This window comes from Manis pentadactyla (genome assembly GCF_030020395.1).
Source record: "Manis pentadactyla isolate mManPen7 chromosome 15 unlocalized genomic scaffold, mManPen7.hap1 SUPER_15_unloc_1, whole genome shotgun sequence".
Taxonomy (NCBI): Eukaryota; Metazoa; Chordata; class Mammalia; order Pholidota; family Manidae; genus Manis; species Manis pentadactyla.
In genome coordinates, this window is record NW_026644588.1 from 5,345,206 (window position 1) to 5,359,349 (window position 14,144).

Here is a 14,144-nt window from a genome sequence, read left to right on the forward strand (position 1 = left end):
TGGGCATATACCTACGAGAGGAAGTAATGGGTCATATGGTATTTCTAGGTTTACTTTTTGAGGAACTGCCAGACTGTTTTCCAAAATGGCTACACCATTTTATATTCACATCAGTGTGAATATAAAGATTTCATATTTCTCCATATATTTCTGCACTTATTATCTCACCTTTTGATTCTCGCCATCCCGGTGGTTATGAAGTAGTATCTCACTGGGGTTTTGGTTTGCGGTTCCTCGTTGACTAATGGGGTCTTTTCTTGAGCCGCTTGCATGTCTTCCTCAAAAAAAATGTGAATCAGAACCTTTGCTGTTTTTAAATTGAGTTATTTGACTTTTTATAATTAAGTTTTAAGAGGTCTTTTGATACTTTCTATTCAAGTCCCTTATGAGATACATGATTTGCATAATTTTCTTCCATCAGTGGATTGTGTTTTACTTTAATGTTTAAAATTTTTCAGGCTAGGCTGTATTTTCGTTAAATACATGAATTTACTCCAAATCGCCTTTCAGAGAGGTCACAACGATAATTTTGAAAATTATCAGCAAGAAAAAGCGTATTGTCACACACAGGGCAGCTCTAGACAATTGGCGTACAATGTTGTGCTTACAGGTAATATGGTACACTTGAACATTGTTGTGTAGGTCTCGCGCTGTGTGTTTTACTACAATAAGAAAATTAGTTGGTGTCAAGAGTTTTTTTTTTAATGAAGCTTTAAAAAAAAAAATTAAAAGGCTTTAAAAAAAAGAATAACTCATAGCCACCTCCTGAGCTGGAAAAAGGCCAATCAGCACTCCGGTATCGTCAGTAGGCAGCTCTCTGGGCCCTGATGGCCTAATTACTTCTCAAAGGCTCTGCCTCCTAATACGAATACCTTGGAGTTTACGATTTCAACATACAAATTTTCAGTGGAACACAAGACATTCATAGCAAGAAGCTATGAAACCATATAAACACAGAGATAAGCTAATGGTGTGGGCACAACATCCAATGGCGGGTTGAGAGTTAGGAAGGGAAGTCACTCTTTCCTCAGGGAGCAGGAATATGACCAGTTAGAAGACTGTTCTGAATTCTAAGACCTGCTTGGAGTGAGGAGTGGAGATGGAATTTCACAGCAAGGGAGGTGAAAAAAATAGGCAGAGACACTGTGACAATGGACAAAAAGGAGATTTGAGAAATGTAGGATGAAGAGAACTGGGTGAAAAACAACAACAAAATCAAGATGTACCTAAAATAAACAGGGATCTGGTGGGATCAGCTCTCAGAATACCAAGGGGTGTATTCCCCCCTAGACTCCTCCCAAGAGAAGGCTCTCTCATGGGAAGCATTCAAGGAGCAGCCGTCTACACATCCTCAGACACGCATAGTTGGGGAGGCTTCTCTGACCGACCCGACTATGCCTTTCTCAGCTGCCCAGCTGGCTGGTTCTGCCCCGCTCACCCACACAGATCCGACTGTGGGCTTCATCTTCTACCATCCACGGCTCTTCCCTCGTTCCAACTTGAAGAGTGTGTTTGGCTTGCTGGCTTCATACCCTGTTGGTGGGAAATAACGAGAGACTTAGACCTGCGGGATTGGGCTGGGATGTCAAGATGGGAGAATACTACATTTAGGGACTAGACAGTGTTCACATCAGCAAAGCAGAGACTTCTGTCAAGAGGGGGAACATTATGTATGCTTGTCTGACGCCAGAGGATCTGAGGAGCCACTGCTGAGAGCACTGTGGACATGCCAGAGATTTCAGCAGCTGGGAGAAAAGGCCACCGAAGGGGGCCCCCTGGTGACACAGGGGAGCTGTCCTCACCCACTGACACCAGGTCGCTGTAGTTCTCCAACATCACGTCCCGGTATAACATCACACCCTTCTGAGTGGGGGCCAGGAGCTGCCCTCCCCCCCAGGGGAAGTCCACGGCCACATCGTTGATTAACAGGGTTTCCTGTGATATCCTGCTGCTGTCCACTATAGGTGTTTGTCCACTCGTTGCTCCAGAAGGGACATAAAGGAGGGCAGTTTGCTTATTTTCACCACATAGGCTGCGTCAACACAGGCAGTTTTCAAAAACAACATGCTATAGAAGGAAAATACTATTGGAATAGTCTGCAATTTTACATTCAGTATGCCATTTATCCCACAAAGCAGAAGTCTCTGTAATAAGTAGCCATTAAATCCTCTTGCTAATCAAAAATCATACATACACCAACATTTGTTTGCCAAACACTATTCACAGGTGGGGTAACGTCAGGATTAATAAAACATTATTCATCAAGGGCCTTCCCAGACTTGGTGAATCAGAATCAACCATGCAGACACAACAGATGCTAGAATTACAAGGGATAGCACATTTAATAGTGTATTTGAAATATTTTAAGGAATAAAGTATTTTAAAATGTCTAAAAAACTAGGATCTATAAAGAAACAAGCAGGCACATTTGGAAAAAAGTCTATCTGAAGAAACACACACACTTGTACATTAAAAGCACATCAGAGAAAAAAGGGGAGTCTACACACATAAACAGAATCAGAAATAAGAAAAAATCACTACAAACACAAGAGAAATACAAAGAATTATGAGAGAATACTATGAAAAATTATATGCTAACAAATTGGATAACCTAGAAGAAATGGACAACTTTCTAGAAAAATACAACCTTCTAAGGCTGACCCAGGAAGAAACAGAAAATCTGAACACACCAATTACCAGCAACGAAATTGAATTGGTAATCAAAAAAACCCTAAAAAGTCCACTCCAGAACTACTAGAACTAATAACTGACCAGCAAAGTTGCAGGACACAAAACCAATACACAGAAATTTGCTGCATTCCTATATAGTAATGATTAACTAGCAGAAAGAGAAATCAGGAAAACCATTCCATTCACAATTGCATCAAAAATAAAATACCTAGGAATAAACCTAACCAACGAAGTGAAAGACCTACCCTGAAAACTACAAGACACTCATGAGAGAAATTAAATAGGACAACAATAAATGGAAACACATCCCATGCTCATGGATAGGAAGAATTAATATTGTCAGAATGGCCATCCTGCCTAAAACAATCTACAGATTCAATGCGATCCCTATCGAAATACCAACAGCATTCTTCAACAAACTAGATCAAATAGTTCTAAAATTCATATGGAACCACCAAAGACCCCGAACAGCCAAAGCAGTCCTGAGAAGGAAGAATAAAGCATAAAGCAGGGGGAATTACACTTCCTGACTTCAAGGTCTACTACAAAGTCACAATAATCAAGACAATTTGGTGATGGCACAAGAATAGACCCACAGACCAATGGAATAGACTAGAGAGCCCAGATATCAAACCAAGCATATATGGTCAATTAATATACAATAAAGGAGCCATGGACATACAATGGGGAAATGACACCCTCTTCAACAACTGGTGTTGGAAAAATTGAACAGCTACATGCAAGAGAATGAAACTGGATTATTGTGTAACCCCATACACAAAAGTACACTCAAAATGGATCAAAGACCTGAATGTAAGTGATCAAACCATAAAGCTCTTAGAAGACAACATAGGCAAAAATCTCCTGAATATTAACATGAGCAACTTTTTCCTGAACGCATCTCCTCGGGCAAGGGAAACAAAAGCAAAATTGAACACATGGGACTACATCAAGCTTAAAAGCTTCTGTACAGCAAACAACACCATCAGCAGAACAAAAAGGCATCCTATAGTATGGGAGAATATATTTGTAAATGACATATCTGACAAGAGGTTAACATCCAAAATATATAAAGAACACACATACGTCAACACCCAAAAAGCAAATAACCCTATTAAAAAATGGGCAGAGGATATGAATAGACGGTTCTCCAAAGAAGAAATTCAGATGGCCAATAGGCATGTGAAAAGATGCTCCACATCGCTAATTATCACGGAAATGCAAAGTAAAGCCACAATGAGATATCACCTCACACCAGTTAGGATGGCCAACATTGAAAAGACTAGGAACAACAAATGCTGGTGAGAATGCAGAGAAAGGAGACCCCTTCTACACTGCTGGTGGGAATGTAAATTAGTTCAACTATTGTGGAAAGCAATATACAGGTTCCTCAAAAAACTAAAAATAGAAATACCATTTGACCCGGGAATTCCACTCCTAGGAATTTACTCAAAGAATACAAGTTCTCAGATTCAACAAGGCATATGCACCCCTATGTTTATTGCAGCACTTTTTACAATAGCCAAGATATGGAAGCAACCTAGGTGTCCATCAGTAGATGAATGGATAAAGAAGATGTGGTACATATACACAATGGAATACTATTCAGCCATAAGAAAGAAACAAATCCTACCATTTGCAACAACACGATGGAGCTAGAGGGTATTATGCTCAGTGAAATAAGCCAGGCAGAGAAAGACAAGTACCAAATGATTTCCCTCATTTGTGGAGTATAATGATGAAGCAAAATTGAAGGAACAAAACAGCCACAGATTCACAGCCTCCAAGAAGGGACTAGTGGTTACAAGGGGGAGGGGTGGGGGAGGGTGGGTGGGGAGGGAGGGAGAAGGGGACTGAGGGGTGTTATGATTAGTACACATGGTGTGGGGTGGTCTCGGGGAAGACAGTGTAGCACAGAGAAGATAAGTACTAACTCCGTGGCATCTTACTACACTGATGGACAATGGCTGCAATGGGATATGGGGGGGACCTGATAATATGGGTGAATGTAGTAACCACATTGTTTTTCATGTGAAACCTTCATAAGAGTATATATCAATGACACCTTAATAAAAAAAAGAAAGCCCATCAAAGGTATTAAAGGCATAATTGGTGAACGAGAAATTACCCAAAAGGCAGCACAGAGCTCCTGTGGTCAGGGAGAATATTCCCTAAGACTAGGTAACTCGCAGAGGGACTGAGAAGCCACTGAGCCCAGTTCTGCTGTTATGGTTTATTAGTTCATGGATACAGATTGACACCAGCCAAGGCAACCAGCACAAAAGCCAGAGTCCAGGAAAGTTCCAGACGTGGAATCCCAGCTGCCCCTGACAATGGAGTCATGTGGGCAGTGTTGCTTTGTGGCATCAACATGACAGGAGGCAGGGGGCACTGGCACCCGGGCAGGGTCACCTGAGCCTGGGCATCCAGTCTTCACTGCGCTTGACCCCTACAGCCTGGTAGGACAGGTAGGACGCCTTTGTGCATGTTCCCTCCCCAGCCACTCCCGACGCCACGTGACCCACAGCGCCCACCCTGAGTCACACTGAGTGACGCTCCACCCGTCTCCTTCGCCTGATCTCTATCCTTTTAACAGTAAGTGTGACCTGACTGCGACAGAGTTCTGTTCTTATTATGTCACACTCAGGCTTTGCGATTAAATATCAAAGCTCTGTGTCTGAGCTAGTTTGAACCGAGATCTGCCTGGCACAAGCACATGACCTTACAGTGGCTGTATTCCCTTACCAGATCCCCCCTTAACCTCCTAAGAACACAGCTCTCTTGCTACTTCCTTTAAGGAGTTTACTACCCAGAGGCCCCTTGGAGGAGCGCCAATCAGACATACAACTTGAATTTCTGAAATTACCTAACATTCAATGGCACACAAAACCACTTTTTCCCATGAAGACAGAAACACACAAACTACAGGCTCCACGCTTTGCCCCCAAAGGAGCAGACCCGACGCCGGGACTCCTGGCTCTGCAGCCCAAACTCTGGAGCTTGGGGGAAAGACTCCAAGGGCAGATCAGCACTTCCTGGCCATCACCTCGTTCCCATTTGCCACCACATGGCCACATGTCATGCTGATGAGCTCCCTGTGACTCCACATCCTCCAAGTTCACAGGAGGACGGACCTCACCACCCAAGCTGCCTCTGCCATCACGACGATCTGGTCAGGGCCCTCATTCCACGACACCACACAGGAAAAGGCGCGCAGCTACCTGCGGTGACACCCATGGGCAGAAATCGGTGAGGGCAACTTCTGAGAGACGCCGGGATCCACTCCTGTAAAAGTCAACTGTCCCTTCCCCGCAGGCCTCTGCGGTCCTGAGGCACAGCTGCTGAGCTTCCGCTTTGCTTTTAAGTCTCAAGTACTTTCAGTACAATGAATCTCCTCTCTTACCTACAGTGGCTACATCTTAACCACTGTCCCCAAAGGCACCAACTGCTTTTCCAGAAAATCCATGCGTCTCTGTGTGTGCTTGTGAGATATATGCATGGAGATATACATGTATAATACTTACACATCTAAAACCAGTCCTTGAAGAGAGATTTAAGCTTATTTGAAGGACTGAAGGGAAAGTAATGTTCACCAGGTGTGTCCAGCCACCGAGGGGTCCTGGGCCTCCTTAAAACTTCAGCCTCTCAACCACAGACACACATGGGCCTCCCCAGAGAATGACCACACGGACCTGTACAAATCCTCAAACCTGGAAAAGACATCACCATTCATGGTGACCTGCCCACTCCATCAGTTAGCCGATATAAATTTCCAAATTTGAATGGTATTCATTAACAAATACACTGTGGGCTGAACTCTTCTCCCAAAATCTCTATGTTTAAATATATACTTCAGCACATTGTTTCTTTGGAGGTAGGGTCATTAAAAAGGGTAGTTAAGATAAAAGTGAGATCATCAGGGTTGGCCCTAATCCAACATGACTGCTGTCCTTCAAGAAGAAATATGGACATAGAGAGGGTAGACCATGTGAAGACACAGGGAGAAGAAAGCCATCTGTGAGCCGAGGAGAGATTCTCAGAAGAAAGCAACCCTGCTGACACCTTGATCTCAGATTCTAGCCTCAAAAATCGTGAGAGAAAAAATCTGCTCCTTAAGTCCCTCAGTCGTGGCACTTTATGATAGCCCTAGCGAACTAATACAACACCCTCAACTCCAGTTCTCCATCACTGAGCCATACAAAGCAGAGTGACCCGCTGAGACCCCCAAACCCTGACCTCTAACCCAGCACACCAAATTATGCAGTTACTGCTTGGCAAACAGCACACTTAATACTGTTAAGTACAATTTTTATGAAGGCAAGAGTGTATAGCAATCTACGATATAAATTGGTTTGGCCTTATTCAAGAGGGCAACCTGGAATTACCTATCCATTAACATTTTTTACCTGGGATGCCAGCCTCTGAAAGGTGAGTTCAGCACCTGATCTTCAGGGGTCAGGGCAAGCCTGGGCAGCCCATTTAGGGGCCCTGACTGCTTATTTCAGTGCGAAAGATGCCATGACTGCCACGATAGAATGTGAAGATTGACAAGAAGTAGAGAGATCTGAAGTCTGAGTTGAAGACAAATCCATTCCTGGTTCTTTGCTTTACAGTATCTGTCCTGAATCCATCCTGTTAGACGCCATTACTTGGCATGTTTTATTCATCAGTATATCCCGGTGGGTACCTGCGTACGAAACGGGTCTCCTGCGGCTGCGTAGTAGCCGCAGGAGACGCAGCCGCCATATCGAAGAGTCAGTAGGTTCGCGAGCGCCGCTAGGAGGAGCTGCTCCCGCGTCTCAGTCCTTGCTCCGGCCCGCATTCCCGTCCCCGCACGGAGCGCGGCGGAGCCCAGATGGTGGACCGGCGCTGTGTTCGGCTGCGCCTTCCTCCCGGCGCGCAGGCCCCGGCGGCCCCGGCGATCGGCCCGGACTTCGAGCCGCCGCCCCGGCCGGACCTGCGCTCGTCCAGCTCTGCCGCCTCCAGCCTTGCACCGTCGTACCTGCTGCGGAGCGTCCAGAGCGGGCCCCGCTTCAGGGGTGAAGGCGACAGCGACGGCTCTGCGGGCCGGAAGGTACGTGGCCGCCGGGCCTGGAGGGGGCGCGTGGACCCCTGCCTCCGCCTGCGGGCGCGGCGGACCGGTGAGGGGGCGGGCGTGCGAGGGGCTCGGCCGCGTTCCCGGGGCCGGGGGGCGGCTGACGCGGGTGGGGGATTCGCGGGGCCCGGCCTGGGGCCGCGCCGCCGACCTGCCACTGCCGCGCGGGCCGGCGTCGCAGGCGAAGGGGGCGGGCCGTGCCGCGCAGACGGGGAGGCCGGCGGGCGTCTTGCCGTGTGCGCCGTTTTCCGTCGGCGGCCTCGGGAGCCAGGGCCGGGCGAGCCGAGGGTCGGGTGGGACCCGCGGAGGGGCGGCGGGGGAGAGGCCGCCGGAGGCAGCGCCTCCAGGGTTCACAACTGTTTCCTGAGGCTCCTGTCGGCCTTGTCATTTGGGATTACCGGTTCCGTTTCCTTGCTGGTCATTGGTCTGTTCACATTTTCTGTTTCTTCCTGGGTCACCCTTGGAAGGTTGCATTTTCCTAGAAAGGTGACCATTTCTTCTAGGTTATCCTGTTCGTTACTATATAATTTTTCATAGTATTCTCTAATCTTCATATTTCAGTGGTGTCACTAGTGATTTTTCCTTTCTCATTTCCGATTCTGTTCATGTGCGTAGGCTCTTTTTTTCTTGATAAGTCTGGCTAGGAGTTTATCTGTTTTGTTAATTTTCTCGAAGAACCAGCTCCTGCTTTCATTCATTCTGTTGTTTTATTCTTCTCTATTTTATTTATTTCTGCTCTAGTCATTATTATGTCCCTCCTTCTCCTGAGTTTGGGCCTCATTTGTTCTTCTTTTTCTAGTTCAGTTAAATGTGAGTTTAGACTGTTCATATGGGATTGTTGTTCTTCCCTGAGGTAGGCCTGTGGTGCAATATACTTCCTTCTTACCACCGCCTTCGCTGAGTCCCACAGATTTTGCGTTGTTGAATTATTGTGATTATTTGTTTCCATGTATTGCTTGATCTCTGTTTTTATTTGGTCATTGACCTACTGGTTATTTAGGAGCATGTTGTTAAGCCTCCATGTGATTGTAGGCCATTTCGTCGTCTTTGTGTAATTTATTTCTAGTTTCATACCCTTGTGGTCTGAGAAGCTGGTTGGTACAATTTCAGTCTTTTCGAATTTTCTGAGGCTCTTTTTCTGGCCCAGTATATGATCTATTCTTGAAAATCTTCCATGTGCACTTGAGAAGAATGTGTATCCTGCTGCTTTTGAGTGGAGAGTTCTGTAGATGTGTAAGGTCCATCTGTTCTAATGTGTTGTTCAATGCCTCTGTCTCCTTACTTATTTTCTGTCTGGTTGATCTGTTCTTTGGAGTGAGTGGAGTGTTGAAGTCTCCTAGAATGAATGCATTGCATTCTGTTTCCCCTTTCAATTCTGTTAGTATTTGTTTCACATGTGTAGGTGCTCCTGTGTTGGGCGCATAGATATTTATAATGGTTATATCCTCTTGTTGGATTGACCCTTTTATCATTATGTAATGCCCGTCCTTGTCTCTTGTGACTTTCTTTGTTTTAAAGTCTATTTTGCTCAATACAAGTACTGCAACACCTGCTGTTTTCTCCCTATTAGTTGCATGAAATATCTTTTTCCATCCCTTCACTCTTAGTCTGAGTATGTCTTCGGGTTTGAAGTGAGTCTCTTGTAGACAGTATATACATGGGTCTTGTTTTTTTATCCATTCAGTGACTCTGTGTGTTTTGATTGGTGCATTCAGACCATTTACATTTAGGGTGATTATCGATAGGTATGTACTTACTGCCATTGTAGGCTTTAGGTTCGTGGTTACCAAAAGGTAAAGGGTACCTTCTTTACTACCTAAGAATCTAGCTTAACTCACTTAAGTATGCTATTACAAACACAACCTGAAGGTTGTTTTTTTTTTCCCCTCCTCATTCTTTGTATATTAGGTATGGTGTTCTGTACTCTTTGTATGCCCCTTTTTATTACCTCTGGTGACAGCTATTTAACCTGAGGAATGCTTCCATCTATAGCAGTCCCTCCAAACTACACTGTAGAGATGGGTGGTGTGAGCTAAATTTTCTCAGCTTTTGCTTATCTGGAAATTGTTTAATCCCTCCTTCAAATTTAAATGATAATCGTTTCTATTTTTATTTTTTATTCAGTTGTTATAATTTTTTGTATGATTAATCTACAATTTCATGAGCAACATTATGTTTACTAGACTCCCTCGATCGTCAAGTCACCCCCACATACCGTTTACAGTCAGTGTCCATCAGTGTAGTAAGATGCTATAGAATCACTACTTGTCTTGTCTGTGTTGTACAGCCCACCTGGTGCCCCCCCTACATTATGTCTGCTAATAGCAATGCCCCTTTTTTTCTGCTTATCACTCCCTTCCCACACCCATCCTCCCCAGTCCCTTTCCCTTTCGTAACTGTTAGTCCATTCTTGGGTTCTGTGATTCTGCTGCTGTTTTCTTCCTTCAGTTTTTCTTTTGCTCTTATACTCCACATATGAGTGAAATCATTTGGTGCTTGTCTCTCTCTGACTGGCTTATTTTACTGAGCATAATACCCTCTAGATCCATCCATGTTGTTACAAATGGTAGGATATGTTTTCTTCTTAATGGCTGGATAATATTCCATTGTGTATATGTACCACATGTTCTTTAGCCATTCATCTACTGATGGACACGTAGGTTCCTTCCATTTCTTAGCTATTGTAAATAGTGCTGTGCTAAACATAGAGGTGCATCTGTCTTTTTCAAACCGGGCTGCTGCATTCTTTGGGTAAATTCCTAGAAGTGGATTGTTGAGTATTTTTGCATGTATGTTTGTCAGCGATATTGGTCTGTAACTTTCTTTTTTTGTGGTGTCTTTGCCTGGTTTTGGTATTAAGGTGATGCTGGCCTCGTAGAATGAGTTTGGAAGTATTCCTTCTTCTTCTACTTTTTGGAAAAGTTTAAGGAGGATGACTATTAGATCTTTGGTACATGTTTAATTAAAGTCAGTGGTGCAGCCATCTGGTTCAGGTGTTTTGTTCTTAGGTAGTTTTTTGATTACCAGTTCAATTTTGTTCCTAGTAATTGGTCTGTTCAGATTTTCTGTTCTTTCTCGGTTAGCCTTGGAGGGTTGCATTTTTCTAGAAAGTTGTCCATTTCTTGTAGGTTATCCAGTGTGTTGGCATATAATTTTTCATGGTATTCTCTCCTAATTCTTTGTGTTTCCGTAGTGATTTTTCCTTTCTCATTTCTGATTCTGTTTGTGTGTGCAGGCTCTCTTTTTCTCTTGATTAGTCTGGCTAGGGGTTTATCCATTTTGTTTGTTTTCTCGAAGAATCAGCTCCTGCTTTCATCGATTCTTTGTATTGTTTCATTCTTCTCGGTTTTATTTATTTTTGCTCCAATCTTTATTGTGTTCCCCCTCTTGCTGACTATGGGCCCCATTTGTTCTTCTTTCTCTTGTTGTGATAGTTTTCAGCTTAGACTGTTCATATGGGATTGTTCTTCTCTCCTGAAGGAGGCCTGTATTGCAATATACTTCCCTCTTAGCACCGCCTTGTCTGTGTCCCACAGATTTTTGCCTTCTTCAATTTTCTTTTTTTTTTTGTGAGGGCATCTCTCATATTTATTGATCAAATGGTTGTTAACAACAATAAAATTCTGTATAGAGGGGTCTATACTCAATGCACAATCATTAATCCACCCCAAGCCTAATTTTCGTCAGTCTCCAATCTTCTGATGCATAACGAACAAGTTCTTACATGGAGTACAAATTCTTACATAGTGAATAAGTTACATGGTGACTTGTTCAATTTTTATTGTTGTCATTTGTCTCCGTATATTGCTCGATCTCTGTTTTTATTCGGTCATTGATCTGTTTGTAGTTTAGGAGCATGTTCTTAATCCGCCATGCGGTGCTAGGCTTTTTCATTTTATTTGCGTAATTTATTTCTAGTTTCATACCCTTGTGGTGTGAGAAGCTGCATCGTTTTTGGGGGCTCGTCCGGGATAACTTCGGAGGTGAGTATAGGCATCCGAGCCTGCCTTTTCCTTCACTGTCCTTATAGAAGGAAGCCGTCTATGGCACACAACATCGGGCGCTCGTCAGCCACTTAAATGGGACTAGCCCGGCTGCCGATCTCAAAGTCTCGAGCGCCAGGTTCCCCTGCGTCTCCCTCAGTGGATCCCCCGTCTCCCTTGGGAGCCGGGAAAGTCACCTGAGTGGAGGCCAGGATTCCCCTTCAGAGGCATCTCCTTGGACGCCAGGGACTGAGGAAGGCCGTGGGCACCTGCGAGAGTCTAGGCTGAGGATGCGCTTCAGCGGCTTCCCAAAGGCCCGCGTGTCTGGAATCAGAGCCCGAGAGCCCGACTGGGTATCCATGAGGAGTGTCTCTCTTTCTGTCTGCCTGACTTCCAGCCTGCTTCTCCGGGCCGCCCCAGCCTCTGGGTGAGGCAAGGGTGCTCTTTACTTCCTTTACTCGCTCGATGTGTGCCTCTGACTTCGTCAGTGCCACGGACCCCGATGCTCAGCACCGCAAGGTAGGAGATCCATGCTTCACTCTTATTCCTGACGAAATGCTGTACTTTTTATCTCATAAACATGTGTCTGGTTCGTTGAAGAATGCTGTTGGTATTTTGATGGGGATTGCATCGAATCTGTAGATTGCTTTAGGCAGGATGGCCATTTTGATAATATTAATTCCTTTTAGCCAGGAGCATGGGATGAGTTTCCATTTGTTAGTGTCCTCTTTACCTTCTGTTAAGAGTGTCTTGTAGTTTTCAGGGTATGGTAGGTCTTTCGGTTCCTTGGTTAGGTTTATTCCTAGGTATTTTATTCTTGTTGATGCAATTGTGAATGGAATTGTTTTCCTGATTTCTGTTTCTGCTAGTTCATCATTAGTGTATAGGAAAGCAACAGGTGTCTGTGTATTAATTTTGTATCCTGCAACTCCGCTGAATTCAGATATCAGTTCTAGTAGTTTTGGAGTGGAGTCTTTAGGGTTTTTTAATGCACAATATCATGTCATCTGCAAATAGTGATGGTTTGACTTGTTCTTTACCAATCTGGATGCCTTGTATTTCTTTGTTTTGTGTGATTGCCATGGCCAGGACCTCCAGTACTATGTTGAATAACAGTGGGGAGAGTGGGCATCCCTGTCTCATTCCCGATGTCAGAGGAAAACCTTTCAGCTTCTCGCTGTTAAGTATGATGTCTGTGGGCTTGTCATATATGGCCTTTATTATGTTGAGGTACTTGCCCTGTATACCCATTTTGTTGAGAGTTTTTATCATGTATGGATGTTGAATTTTTTCAACTGTTTTTTCAGCATCTGTGGACGTGATCATGTGGTTTTTTTCCTCCTTTTTGCTGAGTTGGTGGATGATGATCATGGATTTTCTAATACTGTGCCATCCTTGCATCCCTGGAATAAATCTACTTGATCGTGATGGATGATCTTTTTTATGTATTTTTGAATTTGGTGTGCTAATATGTTTTTCAGTATTTTTTTTTTTTTGCTCAGAGCTGCTTTTATTTTTTGTCTTTTCAATATACAAAGTGTTTTCCACACTATACATGTAGCACACACACGCACGCACACACACACATACATATATGTATGCATAAAGATAGAATTTTCCTTTAAAGAACACAGGAAAACTAAAAATTGCCATTGCAAATCTGAACTGTTAGCATCTGGAGCATATAAAATGTGTGTTCACCTGGTTTTTTTTTTCACAAGGCTCCCCTGGTCTCAGTGAAGTGGCCAATTGGAGTTTGTCTCCTCTTCTCTGTGGTCCATTGATTTCAGCCTGTCCGTACTGATTCTAGACTTTCTAGGTGGTTCACAAACAGCTCAGGTTAAATTAACTTGAGGACAGTGTTTGAAAATGCAGAATTACTCACGCTTCTTTGTGCCTGTTCTTAAGCATTGTTTCCAGAAGATGGATCTTTTTAATTCCAGTGAGCTAATCTGCTGATGGCTCTCAGTAACAAGAAGTGTATTGTGTGAGCTGACTGGAAAAATAAAGAGAAGGAAGAAAATTCTTTGTAGCACGTTGCCTTTGCAAAAGTAACATCTCTGGGGCATTGAGTAAGAGTCTGGTCTTCACCAGTCTATCTAAGGTTGGTCCTATAACCTCCATTGAAAACTTACCTTCATGAGTTCATGTTTGATAGGAAGAACTTATGATAGATACATGCTAATAATGCTTGTTGTGTATTTGCTGTGCAATGGGAATTGTGCTAGTCATGTTAAATTGTATACTATGAGGTTGGCTCAGTTATCCTTCCCTATTTTAGAAGTGAAGAAACTAAGGCTATTCAACAGTTAATCTGTGGCCTTATAACAGTAAGTGGAGCACTATGTTAAATTTAGCTGTATCTTACCACAAAG

General features: G+C 43.8%; 2 protein-coding genes across 2 annotated transcripts in view; one reads left to right on the top strand and one right to left on the bottom strand.

Annotated features, from left to right (window-relative positions):
• LOC130682275 (zinc finger protein 709-like) overlaps positions 1–14,144 on the bottom strand; it is a 100,585-nt gene that overhangs the window by 19,598 nt on the left and 66,843 nt on the right. The window lies entirely within an intron of this gene.
• LOC130682276 (uncharacterized) lies at positions 7,438–13,106 on the top strand. The gene is made up of 2 exons (XM_057496592.1): positions 7,438–7,765; positions 11,817–13,106. The coding sequence occupies exons 1-2, from the start codon at positions 7,547–7,549 to the stop codon at positions 12,198–12,200; spliced, it is 603 nt and encodes a 200-aa protein (XP_057352575.1). The 5' UTR covers positions 7,438–7,546; the 3' UTR covers positions 12,201–13,106.